General features: G+C 41.3%; 1 protein-coding gene across 12 annotated transcripts in view; it reads left to right on the top strand.

The window, feature by feature from the left end:
- Positions 1-17,939, top strand: part of SETD4 (SET domain containing 4) — a 92,872-nt gene extending 74,933 nt beyond the window's left edge. For 10 of the 12 annotated variants that reach the window (XM_044250954.1, XM_044250957.1, XM_044250952.1 and 7 more), the window contains 3 exons: positions 2,013-2,136; positions 2,975-3,105; positions 17,894-17,939. In XM_044250954.1, coding sequence (XP_044106889.1) covers positions 2,013-2,136; positions 2,975-3,105; positions 17,894-17,936 — 298 coding nt within the window. In that variant the 3' untranslated portion in view covers positions 17,937-17,939. Of the gene's footprint in view, positions 1-1,856; positions 2,137-2,974; positions 3,106-17,893 lie in introns of those variants that run through there. The other 2 variants (XM_044250962.1, XM_044250961.1) reach the window with 2 other exon arrangements.
- Positions 17,940-20,633: the final 2,694 nt, after the last annotated feature.

Below are 20,633 nucleotides of genomic sequence, written 5' to 3' on the forward strand. Positions count from 1 at the left end.
TATATATTTATTTTCATAGAGTAAATATTTTAAAAAATGTGAGCCTTGGCACTGTTCAAAGGAAGGCCGGAGTAGGTAGTTTATTCTTTGGGACAAATAGTTCCTCCCCTCTGCTTCTGCCCCAGTGCACAGATCCAGGCCCCTGCTAAAGGAGAGGCCTGGAAATTTCCATGGGGAAGGCAGGTAGAGGGGAAGCCCGGTGGAGACACATGTCTTGGTTAGGCTCCTTAATGTTACCTTGAGGCTGCCTGTTCCTCCCCCAGCGTGGAAAGGGCTGTCCGCTGCCCAGTGCAGGGACTTCTTCAGCCTGGGTGCATTGCTTAGCAGAGGCTCACATGGGAGGAACCATAGGAAAGGAGGAGTTGCTGAGGATACTGACCCCTTCCTCCAGCAGTTGGGCGGACTAAAGGAGCTAATGCATAGAGTTAGCCCTTGGAACAGGGCCTCGAAGTTTTTGGTGCTCACTGAGTAACTCTTGTTGGGATAATGCTTACATCTTCTGCTGTAAGGACTCAGAGAAAAAATTACTTCCTCATCTCAAACCCAGAAATAGTTGAGTTTATTCTCAGCAGTTGTGTTTTTATCTTACAGCTGCTGTGGATTCTGTATCTGATAGTTTTCTCTGTTGTTTGCTAGAAAACTCAGTGGCAGATTTGCGGCCTGTCCAGGCATGCAGGGTTTTAAGGCGCACCTTTATCCTGGTTTATTTTACCCCTCCTCCTCCTCTCACCTTTGCTTTGGTCTTGTTTTCACTGTCCATTCATCTTAACCTTGTATTTCCTCTCGCATGTGCCCTTGTAAGTTTCTGTACATCCTTCATGGCAAAGGGTCTGAGAGGACACCCCGAGGCCTCTTTTCCTCCGTCTTTGAGTTCCTCCTAACAGTCTGGAGTGATGTGGCAGAACAGGGGGCGGTTTGGCCGAATGTTGTTCGCATGCGGTTTCTGCCTCTCCTTAGCTTTGTCACCTGGAGTGAGTTCCTTACCACTCCCAAGTCTTAGTTTGTGTCAAACTTGGGAATACTAAATGCTTTCTCTACTAGGTAATTGTGAAGAGTTAATTAGGTAATTGTTTTATATGAAACCCTGTGCCGGGCATATAGTGATTTCCTTCCTTCTTTTCTTCCCTGAGAGCTTAGCTATTCCTGAGGTTTCCATTGTTTGTGAAGCTGAAGACTTGTAAGACTTCTCCATGGCTTATGAGCTGTCCTGAATTTCTAAGTGACATCTGTATACTTCCACTCTGATGTGGCGATTTTCACCTTATCTTTCCCCTCCTAAGCCATTCCGCTTTGGACTCTCGGCATCCAGAATTTATTCCTTCACCCTCTTCGGCTCTGCTTAGTGCTTCTTGCCAGCACGTGGCTTTGGCTCTGCCCTTGTCTGGCTCGGCATCTTGCTGTGGCTCCCTCTCGCTTACCCTGCAACCCTTCTGCTCCTCTGCCTGAAGGGAATTGGCCCCAAGTGCCCCTGGAACCGCATTTCCTGCGTATTTTCACAGTGTAAAACGGGAATGACCTCCATGCACAGAAGGCCTTCACTGTCGATTCTTTCCATCTCCAGAGCCTTTTACCTTGTGAAACGTGTTCTCTTCAGTTTGCCGTAGTTTAGAAACGACTGTCACTTGAAGAGAAGGAAAGTTCTACTGTCTTTGCTCCTCAGCCTTAGTCCTTTTGTCTGGGAGTCCCCTTCCGTCTTCTGCTCTGTGTCCATGCCTGGGGGACATGACAGCACTCACTCGCGTGCCTGACACGGTTGCAGCGATAATCAGATTCAGTCCCTCCCTACGAAGCGTCAGTCCCCTTGATTCTTACAATCAGTTGTTTCTTTTCCTTCTGTACCTTGTCTGCTGCAACAGGAGCTGCCTGTGGTAGGAGCTTTCAGGGAATGTGCTCATGGGATGAGTTGATTGTGCTTCTGGAAAAATTGGAGAAGAGTTATGTTGAAGTGTGAAAAGCCTTCTTTACCTTTTGAGAGACTGCTGACATTACCTTATTGAACAATTTGGTTTTAGTACATGCTGGAAAAAAGTACTTCTTGGGGAAATCATTTCAGATACAAATGAGAAGAGAAGTTTGGTCATAGCCCAGAAAATATGCCATTATTTCATAGAGGAAACCAATGCTATGCTGCGAAAGGTATGTTTCTAGAATACTGCATTCTTTTGATGCCTTAAATAGATGAATGTTGATGTAATTTCTGGGGTTTTTGACTGTTAACATTGTGCTTATAGATTCAGTAGGTAAAATTATTGCATGAATTTTCAAGTACTTTTAAAAATATTTCTATTTAGTAGTTGTTTTCATTAAATGGGAAATATTTTTTCAAAAAGATTGCATTTTAATTTTAAGTATAATTTTAAATTTAAATTTATTTTAATTTTAAAAGATTTAAAAAAACCTTTTTTTAAAAAGATTTTATTTATTTGAGCTGGGGAGAGAGAGAATGAGCAGGGGGAGGGGCAGAGGGAGAAGCAGACTCCCTGCTGAGCAGGGAGCCCCAGTGGGGCTTGGTCCCAGGACCCTGGGATCGTGATCTAAGCTGAAGGCAGGCAGTTGTTGTACCAACTGAGCCACCCAGGTACCCTGAGAAGCCAGCTCATTTTAATGAAAACATTACTGGGATTGAAAAATAATTTTAATGAACCTTCAAGACATAATGCTAAGTAAAATAAATACAAGAAGACGAATGTTGTATGATTCCACTGTCCAGCATAGGCAAACTCATCGAGACAGAAAGTAGAGTAGAGGTTCCCAGGGGCTGAGGGTGAGGGGAATGGGGTTTGTGTGTAATGGGTGCAAAGTTTCTGTTAGAGACGTTGAAGGAATCCTGGGGACACTTAATGGTGACAGTTACATAACACTTAGAGCATATTTAATGCCATTGAACTGTACACGGAAAAGTGGTCATAATGGTAAATTTTATGTTTGTTTATATTTTACTACAGTAAAAAATTAATTTTAAAATACTTTCCAGGTTTCTCATATGAAAGATGAAGAAGTGGCTTTGATAAACCAACTAACTTTGGTAGAAACACTGTGGACAGAAGAGCTAAAGATTCTGCAGGCCTCTGCTGAGATTCTAAACAGTTTGCAGATGCCTTTTAGGTAACTTCACCTAATGCGTTTGGTCACCTCCTGTGGTGGGGGTGACAAAGATTCATTTTGTATAGAATCATTTATAGTCAGTGAATGGTTTTATTAAACAATTGTTTACTGAATACTACTCCTTTTGCTTTCTTTGTTTGTGGGGTGGAGCGGTGGCTGCTCCTCAAGCTTTGAAGGGTATCTGCGGGGGGGTGGGGTGGGGGGATGTTGGGGAGGTGGAGGGGGTGGGGGGGCAGGGCAGGCTCTGCGGATTCTGGAGCAGTACGTGGAGATGGATGTGCCGTCCTCGCAGCGCCTCTGATCTGCTCAAAACGGACCGCAGTCCTGCAGGAGGAAGGAGAAGGAAGGCCCGGCACTGTAAGGAGAGAGGGGGCTGTGAGGGCTCTGTGTGGGGCCTTCCACTCGGTGTCCTACCTCCCCTCTGCCTCAGCGCCTGTAAAAGGGCGAGAAGTTGTATGTGTATTATGTTTTGATACCATCAGGTTTAGGGATGAGCTGGCGGTTCTGATACCATCAGGTTTAGGGATGAGCTGGCGGTGGGTGGCTTTGAGGGGGAGTATGGGGAGTGCGGGCCTGGCCGGGGTCTCGGCGGGCCTTTACCCCCAGCTGCACTGAGCTGGAGCAAACCACACCGTGTTTTTCGGTTCTGATTTCCAGTCTGGAAAGGAGATTGTTGGGCAGGAATGGGGGTGGACGCCCTGTGTATCAGCTCTGACCCCCCGACCCAGTGGAAAGGCTAAGCGCCTGAGACACGTCCGCAGAGGCCCCAGGAGATGCTGCCTCTCTCCTTGTTGGCCTCACTTACTAGGGACCAGGGAATCGGTAGTGGGAGGGACAGTCGGGGCACTGTCTGTCTCTGATTTTTTACAGAATGAAAGTTCAGTCATTAAATACAGGAGAGAGCGGGGCCTGCCTTAGCAGACCTCCCTTTGTTGGCTGTTTTCCAGTATGTGTTTGAATCTCTTATTAGATATGTCCCTTATCCATTCTTTTTCCCGTGGGTGTTTAACTCTTTTATTCTGCTGCTTTTCTGTCATTTTAGTGGGAGTCTGGGAGGAATAGGAGATGAATTTTTGGGCTCAGTTGGACATTTTTAATTAAGAGTCTTTACGCCCCCCCTTTTTTTCCTTTAAAAATATTTGAGGCTATCAACTTCCCTCCAAGATTGGTTTTTATATAAAAACATGTACTAATTAGTACTTTTTATTTTATTAATTTTTATTTAATAAAATAAATCACAAGTAGAGATCACAAGTAGGCAGAGAGGCAGGCAGAGAGAGAGGTGGAGGTAGGCTCCCTGCTGAGCAGAGAGCCCGATGCTGAAGGCAGAGGCTTAACCCACTGAGCCACCCAGGCCCCCCTAATTAGTACTTTTTAGATCTTGGCTCGGTATTTACAGTTTTCATAGTGTTCTCATGTCTGTCAGTGAACATTCAGGACCACCGTGAGGAAGTCTGCTGGTGTTACATATCACAGAAGCAAATATGTACCTGTCATAAAACTGGACTACGATTGAAACATAAGACAACGACATTTATTAAATACTAGCATTGCTGGATGTGACGCGATTTGCTCAGGCCTTGGTGTGCAGTGTTTTATTTAAGCCTCATAGTTATCCTGAAGAAACTGCCTAAGATGCTATGTCTAGTGGGTGCTACAGTGAAAATGCCCTCACACCCTGCCCTCAGAGGGACCAGGGTCCATAGGTTGGGTGTGTTTTTCTCCAGGGTGTACCGTGCTGTCCTGACATGGGGATCTGGTTTACACCTATGGGCCTGTCACCTCCATTTCAATGGGCATCAGTGTACCAGTCGGGGAGCCTGGCACAGCTCCACCTCAGTGAGGATGTGTGCTTGATTCTGGGGTTCTGTGTAGGTAAACTGCCTTAAAGCCGTGGTTATATGTGAACTTCCATCCTTAATCTTGTCTTTTTTTTTTAAAAATTAACATGTATTATTTGGGTACAGGTCTGTGAATCATCATGCTTACATATTTTGCAGCAGTCATCATAGTACATACCCTCCCCATTGTCCATAACCCCACCACTATCCCTACCCCCCCACCCCCAGCAACCCTCAGTTTGTTTCATGAGATTCTCTTATGGTTTGTCTCCCTCCTGATCCCATCTTTATTTTTTCCTTCCCTACCAGCAAACCCTTCCTCACCCTGCCTCTCAAATTCCTCATATCAGAGAGATCATACGATGATTGTTTCTCTGATTGACTTATTTCGCTCAGCATGATATCCTCTAGTTCCATCCACGTTGTTGCAAATGACAAGATTTCATTTCTTTTGATGGCTGCATGGTATTCCATTGTATGTACATATCACATCTTCTTTTTCCATTCATCTGTTGATGGAATCTAGGTTCTTTCCATAGTTTGGCTATTGTGGACATTGCTGCTATAAACGTCTGTGTGTACGTGCCCCTTTGGATCACTACATTTGTATCTTTAGGGTTAATACTCAGTAGTGCGTTTGCTGGGTCATAGGGTAGCTCTATTTTCAACTTTTTGAGGAGCTCCATACTGTTTTCCAGAGTGACTGCACCAGCTTGCATTCCCACCAACAGTGTAGGAGGGTTCCCCTTTCTCCGCATCCTTGCCAACATCTGTCGTTTCCCAACTTGCTAATTTTAGCCATTCTGACTGGTGTGAGGTGGTATCTCACTGTGGTTTTGATTTGTATTTCTCTGATGCCAAGTGATGTTGAGCACTTTTTCATATGTTTGTTGCCCATTTGGATGTCTTCTTCCCATTTCTTGATTGGATTATTTGTTCTTTGGGTGTTGAGTTTGATAACTTCTTTATAGGTTTTGGATACTAGCTCTTTACCCAATATGTCATTTGCAAATATTTTCTCCCATTCTGTCAGTTGTCTTTTGGCTTCGTTGACTGTTTCCTTTGCTGTGCAAAAGCTTTTGATCTTGATGAAATCCCAGTAGTTCATTTTTGCCCTTGTTTCCCTGCCTTTGGTGATATTTCTAGGAAGAAGTTGCTGTGGCTGAGGTCGGAGAAGTTGCTGCCTGTGTTCTCCTCAAGGATTTTGATGAATTCCTGTCTCACATTGAGGTCTTTCATCCATTTTGAGCCTATTTTTGTGTGGTATAAGGAAATGGTCCAGTTTCATTCTTCTGCATGTGGCTGTCCAATTTTCCCAACACCATTTGTTGAAGAGACGATCTTTTTTCCATTGGACATTCTTCCTGCTTTTTTGAAGATTAGTTGACCATAGAGTTGAGGGTCTATTTCTAGGCTCTCTACTCTGTTCCATTGATCTGCATGTCTGTTTTAGTGCCAGTACCCTGCTGTCTTGATGATGACAGCTTTGTAATAGAGCCTGAAGTATGAGATTTTGATGCCGCCAACTTTGGTTTTCTTTTTCAACATTCCTCTGGCCATTCGGGGTCTTTTCTGGTTTCATATGAATTTTAAGATTATTTGTTCCATTTCTTTGAAAAAAATTGATGGTATTTTGTTTTGTTTTGTTTTTCACCCTTGGAATATTCTATTAGACCCTAAATTTTTTTTGTTTTTAAATTGATGGTATTTTGATACAGATTGCATTAAATGTGTAGATTGCTTTAGGTAGCGTAGACATTTTCACAATATTTGTTCTTCCAGCCCATGGGCATGGAACGTTTTTCCATTTCTTTGTGTCTTCCTCAATTTCTTTCATGAGTACTTTATAGTTTTATGAGTATAGATTTTTTTGCCTCTTTGGTTAGGTTTATACCTAGGTATCTTATGGTCATGGTGAATAATATTTTTAATGTACTGTTGGATCCTATTGGCTAGTATTTTACTGAGCATTTTTGCATCCGTGTTCATGAAGGATATTGGTCTGTAATTCTCCTTTTTGATGGGGTCTTTCTCTGGTTTTGGGATCAAGGTAATGCTGGCCTCATCAAATGAGTTTGCAAGTTTTCCTTCCATTTCTACTTTTTGGAACAGTTTCAGAATACTAGGTATTAATTCATCTTTAAATGTTCAGTAGAATTCCCTGGGAAGCTGTCTGGCCCTGGGCTCTTGTTTCTGGGGAAATTATTTTTTTTTTAAAGATTTTATTTATTTTATTTGACAGAGATTACAAGTAGGCAGAGAGGCAGGCAGAGAGAGGAGGAAGCAGGCTCCCTGCTGAGCAGAGAGCCCAACGCGGGGCTTGATCCCAGGACCCTGGGATCATGACCTGAGCCGAAGGCAGAGGCTTTAACCCTCTGAGCCACCCAGGCGCCCCTGTGGGGAAATTTTTGATGGCTTCTTCAATCTCCTTACTGGTTATGGGTCTGTTCAGGTTTTCTGTTTCTTCCTGGTTCAGTTTTGGTAGTTTCTATGTCTCTAGGAATGTATCCATTTCTTCCATATTGTCAAATTTGCTGGCATATAGTTGCTCATAATATGTTCTTATAATTGTTTATATTTCTTTGGTGTTGGTTGTGATCTCTCCTCTTCATTCATGATTTTAATTAATTTGAGTCCTTTCTCTTTCCTTTTGATAAGTCTGGCCAGAAGTTTATCAATCTTATTAATTCTTTCAAAGAACCAGCTCCTAATTTCATTGATTTGTTCTACTGTTCTTTTGGTTTCTATTTCATTGATTTCTGTTCTGATCTTTATTGTTTCTCTTCTCCTGCTGGGTTTAGGTTTTCTCTGCTGTTCCTTTTCCAGCTTCTTTAGGTGTATAGGTGTGTAGGTGTAGGTTGTGTACTTGAGACCTTTCTTGTTTCTTGAGAAAGGCTTATATTGCTATATACTTTCCTCTCAGGACTGCCTTTGATGTGCCCCACAGATTTTGAACAGTTGTGTTTTCATTTTCACTTGTTTCCATGAATTTTTTCAATTCTTCTTTAATTTCCTGGTTGACCCGTTCATTCTTTAGTAGGGTGCTCTGTAGCTTCCATGTATTTGAGTTCTTTCCAATGTTTCTCTTGTGTTTTGTGTTTCTCTTGTGTTTCCAATGTTTTCTCTTGAGTTCTAGCTTCAGAGCACTGAAAATATGCAGGGAATGATCCCAAATGATCCCAATCTTTTGGTACCAGTTGAGACCTGATTTGTGACCCACAACGTGATCTATTCTGGAGAATGTTCCATGTGCACTAGAGAAGAATGTGTATTCTATTGTTTTTGGATGAAATGTTCTTAATATATCTACCTGATGTCCATCTGGTCCGGTGTGTCATTTAATGCTTTTATTTCCTTGTTGATCATTTGCTTAGATGATTTGTCCATTTCAGTGAGGGGGGTGTTAAAGTCCCCTACTATTATTGTATTATTGTCGACGTGTTTCTTTAATTTTGTTATTAATTGGTTTATGTAATTGGCTGCTCCCATGTTAGGGGCATAGATATTTAAAATTTTTAGATCTTCTTGTTGGACAGACCCTATATGTAGGGTATAGCATCCTTCCTTATCTCTTGTAGTCTTTGGAGTAAAATCTCATTTATCTTTCATAAAGATCACCACCCCAACTTTCTTTTGATGTCTATTAGCATGGTAAATTGTTTTCCACCCCCTCACTTTCAATCTGGAGGTGTCTTTGGGTCTTAATTGAGTTTCTTGTAGACAACATATCGATGGGTCTTGTTTTTTTTTTAATCCCATTCGGATACCCTGTGTCTTTTGATTGGGGCACTTAGCCCATTTACATTCAGGGTAACTATTGAGAGATACGAATTTAGTGCCATTGTATTGCCTGTAAAGTGACTGTTACTGTATATTGTCTCTGTTCCTTTCTGGTCTACTACTTTTATGCTCTCTCTTTGCTTAGAGGACCCCTTTCAATATTTCCTGTAGGGCTGCCTTGGTGGTTGTAAATTCTTTTAATTTTTGTTTGTCCTGGAAGCTCTTTATCTTTCCTTTTATTTTCAGTGACAGCCTAGCTGGATATATATAGTATTGGCTGCATATTTTTTCGTTTAGTGCTCTGAATATATCATGCCAGTCCTTTCTGGCCTGCCAGATCTGTGGATAGGTTTGCTGCCGGTCTAGTATTTCTACCCTTGTATGTTACAGACCTCTTGTCCCAAGCTGCTTTCAGGATTTTCTCTTTGTCACTGAGACTTGTAAGTTTTACTATTAGATGACGGGGTGTGGACCTATTCACTGAGTTTGAAGGAAATTCTCTGTGCCTTCTGGATTTTGATGCTTGTTCCCTTTGCCATATTAGGGAAGTTCTCTGCTATAACTTTTTCCATTATACCTTCTGCTCCCTCTCTCTTTCTTCTTCTGAGATCCCAATTGTTCTAATATTGTTTCATCTTATAGTGTCACTTATCTCTTGAATTCTCCCCTCCTGGTCCAGTAGTTGTGTCTCTTTTGCTCAGCTTCTTTATCCTCTATCATTTGGTCTTCTATATCACTAATTCTCTCTTCTGCATCATGTACCTAGCAGTAAGAGCCTCCATTTTTTATCTCATCTCATTAATAGCTTTTTTGATTTCAGTTTAGTTAGATTTTAGTTTTTGTATTTCTCCAGAAAGGGATTCTCTAATATCTTCCATGCTTTTACCAAGCCTTGCTAGCACCTTGGTAATCGTCATTCTGAACTCTAGTTCTGACATATTACTAATGTCCATATTGATTAGATCCCTAGTTGTTGGTACTGCCTCTTGTTCTTTTTTTTGTGGTGAGTTTTTCCGCCTTGTCATTTTATCCAGATAAAATATATGAATGAGAACAAAATGCTAAAAGGGTAGCAGCAACCCTAGAAAAATAAACACTAATCAAATCAGAAGAGACCTGAAACTTGGGGGGGAGGGGAGAAGAAAGGGGGAAAATAAGAAAAAAAGTGTGTGTGTGTGTGTATTATATATTATATAGTATATATATAATATCTTCCTATCTATATCTGTATCTAAGACTGGGGAGTAGAACAGAGACACACACGTGATTTTGGTTGTATTTTGTTCTGTTAGAAGAAACTACCTACCAAAATTTTAAAGGTAGAAAAACTTCTATATATACACAAAAATAAGGGTGAACACAATGAAGGTATGAAATATGACTCTAAAGATAAAAATTAAAAAGGATTCTAAAAAAGGAATTGATAAGAAGTTTGTTGAAAAAAGAAAGAGAAAGACTGTGATTGAGGCTGGAGACTAGAATAAAGCTATGCACTAGATTCAGGGTGTATTTTGGTCTATTAGAAGAAATTGTATGCCACAATTTTAAAGAAAAAACCCTATATATTTATTAATAAGGGTATTTACAATGAAGGGATAAAATGTGATTAAATGAAAGTTAAAAAGGATTTTTAAAAAGATACTGATAAGATAAAATAGTTAAAAAACATTAAAATAGGAGAGAGGAAAAACTAGAATAAGAAAAAAATAAAATTTGAAAAAATAAAATTTGAAAAATTTAACTTTGAAAGATTAAAGGATCATGGGATAAAAGCCATGAATTCTATGTGTTACTTTTCCCCAGCTCTGGATTTCCGCTGTTCTCCTTGATTGGTGAGCTTGGTCCTGACTGGATGTTCTTGCTGATCTCCTTGGGGAGGGGCCGTTGCAGTGATTCTCAATTGTCTTTGCCCGAGGTGGAATTGCACCACCCTTGCCAGGGGCCAGGTTAAGCAATCTGCTTGGGTTTGCTCTTGGTAGCTTTTGTTCCCTAAATGCTTTCCGTACAGCTTTGGAGGACGGGAATGAAAATGGTGGCCTCCCAGACTCTGGCCTAGAGGAACTGAGAGCTCAAGGCCCCACTCCTCAGTGCGCTGTCAGAGAAAAACAGTCAATCTCTCCTGCCTCTGTGGCCTCCAGCTGCACTTAGAGCCTACCTGGCCTGTGACTGAGCATTTCTATCTCTGGCGCAAAGCCCTGTTTGGAGTCTCCAAACCCACCAGATTCCTGCCACTCATTCCCATGCCACTCTGCTTAGAGGAGGAAGAAGGTCTCTCTGGATCTGCCACTTGTGGGGTCCCTGCTCGAAGAGCAGTGGCCCGACTGTGCCTTGGATCACAGTTTAAGGTAACCCTGAACTGAGACCCGCCCCCGCCCCCCCATCCTTGGCTCTGTTTCTACAGCCAAGTTCCCTGCTCCAATACCTGGGAGCTTTGCCATACTCAGACACCCCCGGTCTTTCTGTGACTCTGCGGGTCCTGAGATCACACTGTCTCCAAGAGGGCTTCACCCCCACTTAGCCTCTGGAGTGATGTCCCTCAGTGGAGCAGACCTCTAAAAGTTCTGATTTTGTGCTCTGCTGTTCCACAGCTTGCCAGGAACTGACCCCTCCCCCAGCGGTCTATCTTCCCATTGCTTCAGATTCATTCTCCAAACGTCCTACCTTGCGGAAAGTGGTCAATTTACTGTTCCTAGAATTGCTGCTCTTCTTCTCTTCTATCTCCTGTTGAGTTTGTAGGTGTTCAGAATGGTTTGATAACTATCTATTTTCCTTATCCATTCGTCTATTGAAGGGCATCTTGGTTCTTTCCACAGTTTGGCGACCGTGGCCATTGCTGCTATAAACATTGGGGTACAGATGGCCCTTCTTTTCACTACATCTGTATCTTTGGGTAAATACCCAGTAGTGCAATTGCAGGGTCATAGGGAAGCTCTATTTTTAATTTCTTGAGGAATCTCCACACTGTTCTCCAAAAAGGCTGCACCAACTTGCATTCCCACCAGCAGTGTAGGAGGGTTCCCCTTTTTCCACATCCCCTCCAACACATGTTGTTTCCTGTCTTGCTAATTTTGGCCATTCTAACTGGTGTAAGGTGGTATCTCAATGTGGTTTTAATTGGAATCTCCCTGATGGCTAGTGATGATGAACATTTTTTTCATGTGTCTGATATCCATTTGTATGTCTTCATTGGAGAAGTGTCTGTTCATGTCTTCTGCCCATTTTTTGATATGATTGTCTGTTTTGTGTGTGTTGAGTTTGAGGAATTCTTTATAGATCCTGGATATCAACCTTTTGTCTGTACTGTCATTTGCAAATATCTTCTCCCATTCCGTGAGTTGCATCTTTGTATTGTTGACTGTTTCCTTTGCTGTGCAGAAGCTTTTGATTTTGATGAAGTCCCAAAAGTTCATCTTCGCTTTTGTTTCCTTTGCCTTTGGAGACATATCTTGAAAGAAGTTGCTGTGGCTGATATCGAAGAGATTACTGCCTATGTTCTCTCTAGGATTCTGATGGATTCCTGCCTCACATTGAGGTCTTTTATCCATTTTGAGTTTATCTTTGTGTATGGTGTAAGAGAATGGTCGAGTTTTATTCTTCTACATATAGCTGCCCAGTTTTCCCAGCACCATTTATTGAAGAGACTGTCTTTTTTCCACTGTATATTTTTTCCCATTTTGTTGAAGATTATTTGATCATAGAGTTGAGGGTCCATATCTGGGCTCTCTACTCTGTTCCACTGGAAGTATAGTAGAACTTAATAAAAATGCAAGGTTCACACTTCACAAGGACAGCTGTAAAAAAGATAAATTGTCAAGGATGTAGAGAAATTGGAACCTTCTTACACTGCTGAGGGAGAAGTCCAGCGGTGCAGCGGCTTTGAACAACAGTCTGGCAGTTCCTCCAAAGGTGTAGCCCAGAGTTTATGACCCAGCAATTCCCCTCCCAGGTATACATACCCAAGACTTGAAAACATCCACACAAAAACTTGAACATGAATGATCATAGTAGTTTGTATAGCACTTGTTCATAACAGCCCTAATCCAAAGGTTTATCTGTGGATGAATGGATACATAAATTGAGGTTTTTCCATAAAATGGAATATTATTCAGTCACAGAAAGGAGCAAAATACTCATATATGGCACAACACGGATGAGCCTTAAAGACATGCTAAATGAAAGAACCTTGTCACAAAGGGTCACATATAATAGTATTTTTATGAAATATGCTGAATTGGCAAATCTAGAGCATTGGGAAGTAGATTAGTGGTTCCCTGGGGCAGGCTGGGGCACTGCTGGGATTGGGTGGCAAGGGCTATGCAGGGTTTTTCTCTGGGGTGACAGAAGTGCTCTTGAGTTGTGATGGCCGCGTGGTTCAGCAGAATTCTGAGGCCCATTGGATTGTACACTTTAAATGGGTCAGTGGTATGGCCTATGAGCTAGATGTTAGTAAACCGATTTTTTTAAACAAATAAGGTTAGTGCCTAATTAGGATTCTCTTCCCACCTGCAGCTAACACTTTTTCCAGGAAGGCCAGGGGCTGTCAATCTGACAGTGTCTGTAAATGCCCACGCATTACATTTGTTATCTTGTCCATTCTTACCATGATCTGATGAGGAAGTATTTTCCTGCTTTTTGTAAACGTAAATGTTAAGTTATTGCTGAGGTCACGTAGCTGCTGAGGGGCAGAGCTGGGATTCAAACCTCAGTCAGCCTCCAGACGCCGTGCTTGTGATGTTCATGCAGCAAAGATTGTGTTTGTGGAAGGCACACACAGGTGTACGGAGGCTCCTGATCTCACCTGATCAGGGCTCTGTGTAGCTGGATTGACCATTCTTGGAAGAACATTTGGAGGGTTGAAATGCTACAGTCTTGACTGTTTAAGTCTGTACTTTTGGCCCTTTTTGTTTTTTTAAGATCTTATTTACGTATTTGGCAGGGAGAGAGAGACACAGCGAGAGAGGGAACACACAAGCAGGAGGAGTGAGAGAGGGAGCAGGGAGCCCAATGCAGGGCTCGATTCCAAGACCCTGGGATCATGACCACTTAATAACGACTGAGCCACCCAGGCGCCCTTCTCCTGGCATTTTTGATAAGCAAAGAGACCCCTTAATACGTTGAAGAGCAGACTCATGGCCCAGGGAACCCATCTTCAAAAACGATAGCCCAGTCCCTGAGAGAGGGTGTTACTAGCCACATTTTCAGAGGAGCAAACCGGCTCAGAGAAGGGAAGTATTGGGGCCGAGGGTATTCAGCGTGAGCCCAGAGCCATATGGGGTGGGAGTGGAGCTACCTGAGTCACAGGAAGTTGAAACTTTTCTTATTGCTTGTTAGGATGTGCGCCCCTGACCGTGGCATCGGACACTGCCAGGTTCTACAAGCCCATCCCAAACCCACAGAATCTCTGAGGGTAGGGCCAGGAATATGTATTTTCACGGAGGCCCCAGGTGATGTTGTGCCCTTTGTGAACCACTGATCTATAGATTCTGGAGGAGAAGTGCTCTCTGAGGTGCTGGTCCCCCGGATTTTAGTTGGTCATCTCATGACTCTTAATGTGTGAAATATTAGGCACGCCCCAGATTCTGTGACTCCGAGGCCGGGCCTCTGAATACAGGTCTTGCCAGAGGGTTGGGGTGACAGAGGGCCTTGAGATAATCCGCTCAGACCCCCTCATTTTGTTGTGGAAGCCTTGAAAGGCTGAGAAGCTTGCTCCGGACCCCGAATTTGGCCTGTCAGAATCCACGTTTTCTTTGTGATTCTAGTAGACATCACACTGCCCTGCTTTCTCCTTCAGTAGTGTGAGGCCTAGACGGTCTCCCCAATGGACTCCCCAAACTGTATTCTTCTATAGAAGAATCAGTGGAAGTGAGGCAGTTGGAGGAGAAAGGAAAGTGGCAGCCCCAGCCCAGGAAGGGGCGGAGAGACACTAGCAGGAGCTGAGCCCCTCCCTGCACTGGCCTTCACGTTCTCATCTGATTTTCCCATCTTGTTTCACAGTAGCTCTGTGGGGCAAGTATTCCATGTTTTACCAGAGATGAAGAAACTGAGGGACAGAGGGGTCATGGGACCCATCCACATTATACAATTGGGATTCAAACCCAGGAGTCCCTGAATTCAAGTCTATCACTTGCCAGTTATACCTATTTCTGTTTCCAAAATGGGCAGCCTACAGTGTAGAGTGGGGATAGAGCCTCTTACATCAGTTTGTTTTGTCTCATTTTAATGTTCTAATAGGAAACTCCCCCGACCTCATCGGGCAGACTGGCAAAAGGGAACAAGAAGCAGCCAGGTGCCACGAGGAGGTCCTGCTCTGGCATCTCTGGGGGCCAAGCCCTCTCCTTGTGGTTTTCCATTTTACAATCCCTCTCCCTGTCACTGTGACACCCACATCCCATAGGGGCAGAGGAGGGAGAAGGGGTGAGTGATCCCAAAAGGCAGCCTTCTCGCATTTCAGAGGAATTTGTCCTGACGGTGGCAGATTCTCCTTTTGATCTTAGGGGCCCTTGTCTGGTGACACAGCTCTGGTGATGGGCATTTAAAAGCCTTCTGTTGGTGCTTAGAGTCTGCACAGGACTGTGCAGGGTCTGCCCAGTAGTCATTAGGACAGTAACAAATTCCAGTTTTAAGTTTGCCCTTGTCATACAGGGAAACTTCAAAATGTTTGCAATAAAAGGGAATTCAGGATGCCACTCATGATGGGGTTCAAGTGTAAGGGTGTGTTTGTTGCAGGCAGTGTAGATCTTTGCTTCCGGGGTCCTCCCAAGCCTCAGATAGTAAGGGTGGCAGCAGCCATGCCAAGCCTTAGCTGTTCATGGGAACCACATGTGATGCATTTTAAAAAAACTTCATTGAGGAATAATTAACAAATATATTTGTAAAAACTTAAAGTGTACACATGATGATTTGATACACGTACATATTATAGAGTGATTACGAGATCAAGATCATGAACATAGTCATCAGCTCACATAGTTAACATAGTTAACTTTTATTTTCTTTCTGTGGTGGGAATGCTTAAGATTTGCTCTCAGTGACTTGCAAGTAAATAGTACCATGGCATTAACTAGTCACCATGCTGTGCATTAGTTCCTCTGAACTTACTCTTCTTACAGCTGAAAAACTGTACCCTTTGATTAATGCTGCTCCATTTTCCCATCCTTCCAGCCCCTGGCAACCACTATTCCATTCTCCATTTGTATGAAACTGGATCCCCCCCAACTTAATATTCCATGTAGGTAATATCATACAGTATTTGTCTTTCTCAGTCTGGCTTATTTCTCTTAGCAAAATGCCTTCCAGACTGATCCATGTAGTTGCATGTGGCAGGATTTCCTTTTTCATGGCCGAATAATATTCCATTGTATATATGTACCACATTGTCTTTACCCATTCATCTGTTGAAGCACACTTTACATTGTTCCAGTATCTTGACTATTTTGAATAATGCTGTAATTAATGTGGGTGTGCAGATAGCTCTTTGAGATACTGACTTCAATTCCTTTGGATATATGCCCAGAAGTGGGATTGCTGGATCATATGGTAATTCAATTTTAAATTTTTTGTGGAACTGTTAAAACTGCTTTCCATAATGGTCATACCAGTATACTACCACCAACAGTGTCCAAGTGTCCTTTTTCTCCACATCCTCACCAACATCAAGATCTCTGGTCTTTTTGGTAATAGGCATCCTATTAGATGTTATCTCATTGTGGTTTTGATTTGTATTTTCCTGATGATTAATGATGTTAAACATCTTTTCATATATCTTTTGTATGTCTTTTTTTTTCTTTCTGAAAAATGTCTATTCAGGTCCTATGCCCATTTTAAAATCATATTATTTGCTTTTCTTGCTATTGTATGAGTTCTTTGTATATCATACATACATACAGTTTGCAAATGTTATCACCCATCCTACAGGCTTTTTTTTCAATTCATTGACTGTTTCCTTGTTGTGAAGAATCTCTTTAGTTTGAAGCAGTCCCACTTGTTTATTTTAGCTTTTGTTACCTGTACTTTTTTTTTTTTTAAAGATTTTATTTATTTGACAGACAGAGATCACAAGTAGGCAGAGAGGCAGGCAGAGAGAGAGGAGGGAGCAGACTCTCCGCTGAGCAGAGAGCCCAATGTGGGGCTCGATCCCAGGACCCTGGGATCATGACCCAAGCTGAAGGCAGAGGCTTTAACCACTGAGCCACCCAGGCGCCCCTGTTACCTGTACTTTTGATGTCTTATCCAAGAAATCATTGGTAAGACCCATGTCAAGGGTCTTTTCTCCTATGTTTTCTTCTAGGAGTTTTATGGTTTCAGGTCTTACATTTGAATCTTTATTCTGTTTTGAGTTAATTTTTGTGAATGGTATAAGATAGGGGTCCAGTTTTACTGTTTTGCATGTGGATATCTAGTTTCCCTGGCACCATTTATTGAAGAGACCCCATTGTATGTTCTTGGTGGCCTTGTCAAAATTTAGTTGAACATGTATGTGTGGGTTTATGTCTGGGCTCTCTCTCTATTCTCTTCCATGTGATGGTTTTTAGGCCAGTACCATACTGTTCTGATTATTCTAGCTTTGTAATATAGCTTGAAATCAGGAAGTACCATGCCTCCAACTTTGTTCCTTTTTTTGAGGATCACTTTTGCTATTTGGGGTCTTTTGTGGTTCCATATAAATTTTTAGGTTTTTTTTCCTATTTCTGTGAAAGATGCCAGTCATATTTTGATAGGGTTTGAATCTATAGATCACTTTGGGTAGTATGAACATCTTTACAGTATTAATTTTTTAAATCCATGAACATGGAATATCTTTACATTTATTTGTGTCTTCTTGTCTTCTTTAGTCTCTTTCATCAGTGTCGTAGTTTTCAGTGTACAGGTCCTTCATCTAATTGGTAAAATTTATTCCTATGTATTTTATTGTTTTTGATGCTGTTTTAAGTGGGATTGCTTTCTTAATTTGTCTTTCAGGCAGTTTGTTATTAATGTATAGAAACAGAATGGATTTCTGTATGTTGATTTTGCATTCTGCTTCTTTACTGAACTTATTGATTAGTGCTAACATATATTTGGTGGAGTCTTTAGGGTTTTCTACGTATAAGATCATGTCATCTGCAAACAGGTGCTTTATATCTTCCTTTCTGATTTGGATGCCTTGATTTCTTTTTCTTCCCTAATAGCTGTGGCTGGGACTTCCAGTACGATGTTGAATGGAAACGGTGAGAGTAAGCATCCCTGTCTTATTCCTGATCTTTTAACTTTTCACCATTGTATATGATGTAGCTGTCGGCTTGTCATATATGACTTCTGTTATGCTGAGGAACATTTCTCCTATACCCAATTTACTGAGAATTTTTATAATGAAAGTATGTTGAATTTTTGTCAAGTGCTTTTCTGCATCTATTAAAATCATACGATTGTTATCCTTTGTTTTGTTAATGTGGTGTATCACATTTACTCATTTGCTTGTGTTCAACTACCTTTGCATCCCATGGATGAATCCCTCTTGATCATGGTGTGTGATCATTTTAATGTGTTCTTGAATTTGGTTTGCTAGTATTTGTTGAGGATTTTTGCATTTGGGTTCATCAGGGATAATTGCCTGTAATTTTCTTTGCTTGTGGTATCCTTGTCTGCCTTCAGTATCAGGGTAATGTTGGCTTCATAAAATGAGTTTGGAAGTGTTCCTTCTTTTGCAATTTTTTTTGAAGAGTTTGAAAAGGATTGGTATTAATTTTTAAGTGTTTGGTAGAGTTCACCTGTGAAGTCATCTGGTCCTGAGCTTTAATTTGTTGTGAGATTTTTGATTACTAATTCAATTTCCTTGCTTGTATTGGTCTCCTCAAAATTTTTATTACTTCATAGTTCAGTCTTGGTAAGTAATGTGTTTCTAGGAATTTGTCAATTTCTCATAAATTACCTGATTTGTTGGCATATAATGGACCACAGTTGTCTCTTATGATCTTTAGAATATGTGTGCTATCAGTTGTAATGTCTCTTCTTTCATTTATTTTTATTGAGTCATCTTTTTTTCCTTAATCTAGATAAATATTTGTCAATTTTGTGTATTTTTTAAAAAAGCCCCAACTTAGGGCGCCTGGGTGACTCAGTTGGATAAGCGGCTGCCTTCGGCTCAGGTCATGATCCCAGCATCCTGGGATTGAGTCCCACATCAAGCTCCTTGCTCAGCAGGGAGCCTGCTTCTCCCTCTGCCTCTGCCTGCCACTCTGTCTACCTGTACTTCCTCTCTCTTGGTGGCCTTGTCAAAATTTAGTTGAACATGTATGTGTTCTCTCTCTCTCTCTGACAAATAAATAAATAAAATCTTAAAAAAACCAACAACTTAGTTTTATAGGTATTTTCTATTGTTTCTCTAGTCTTTAAAAATTTTTTTGTATTATATTTATTTATATGAGAGAGAGAGAGACAGCAAAAGTGGAACAGAGTGAGAAGCAGGCTCTGCACTGAGCAGGGAGCCTGATATGGGGCTCAGTCTCAGGACTCCGGGGTCACGACCTGAGCCAAAGGCAGATGCTTAACTGTCTGAGCCACTCAGGCACCCCACTCTAGTCTTTTTTTTAAAAGAATTTTATTTATTAGAGAGAGAGAAAGAGAAAGCAGGAGCAGGGGGAGGGGCAGATGGAGAGAGAGAAGTAGGTTCCTGGCTGAGCAGGGAGCCTGACGCAGGGCTTGATCCCAGGACCCTGAAATTATGACCTGAGGTAAAGGCAGATGCTTAACTAACCGAGCCACTTAGTAGGCACCACTCTCTAGTCTTTATTTCATCTATTTTTGCTCTAATCTTTATTAGATCTATTTCTGCTCTAATCTTTATTCCCTTCCTTCTGCTAACTTTGGGCTTGGTTTGCTTTTTTTTTTTTTTTCAGTTCCTTGAGGTATAAGGTTAGGTTGTTTATTTGAGATCTTCTTTTTCCTTATAGTAAGCATTTATTCCTATAAAATTTCCTATTTGAACTGCTTTGGCTGCATCCCTTAAGTTTTGGTATGTTGTGTTTTCATTTTTGTTTGTAGATTTTTTAAAAATTTCTTCTTTGACCCATTGGTTGTTAAGAAGTGTGATACACATATTTGTAAACTTTCCAACTTTCTTCTTGTTGCTGATTTCCAGTCTCAAATCATTGTGGTTGGAAGAGGTACTGGATATGATTTCAGTGTTTTTAAATTTCTTAATACCTATTTTGTGACCTACCGTATAATTTATTCGGGAGAAGGTGTCATGTGTGCTTGAGAAGACTGTGTTTTCTTTTGCTGTTGGAATAGAATGTTCTGTTATATATCTGTTAGGTACATTTGGTTTAAAGGGTCATTCAAGTCCATTATTTTCTTACTGATTTTGTCTCTGAATGATCTGTTGAAAGTGATGTATTAAAGTTCCCTACCATTCCTGCATTGCTATCTATTTTTGCCTTCACATCTATTAATACTTGTTTAATATATATAGGTTTTCCAATATTAGGTATATAGATTTTTACAGTTGTTAAATCCTTTTGATGACTTGATCCCTTCATAATTATATAATGATATTCTTTGTCTCTCTTAGGTTTTAGACTTAAAGCCTATTTTGCCTGATGTAAGTATAGCTATCCCTGCTCTCTTTTGTTTTTTATTTGTGCAGAATATCTTTTTCCATCCTTTACTGTCAGCCTTTGTCCTTAAAGCATAAGTGAATCTCTTGTGAGCAGCATTGAGGTTTTTTTTTTTAATCCTTTTTTTTTTGTCTATTCAGCCATTCTTTGCTTTTAATTAGGGGATTTAAACAGTTACATTTAGAGTAATAACTGATTTTAGGTAAAGAGTTACTATCACCATCCTATTAATTGCTTTTTCTGATTGGTTTGCAGTTCCTTTGTTTCTTTTTTCCTTTCTTGCTTTCTTTGTGAGCTGATGATTTTTTACAGT

Source organism: Neovison vison, chromosome 6 (assembly GCF_020171115.1).
Source record: "Neovison vison isolate M4711 chromosome 6, ASM_NN_V1, whole genome shotgun sequence".
NCBI lineage: Eukaryota > Metazoa > Chordata > Mammalia > Carnivora > Mustelidae > Neogale > Neogale vison.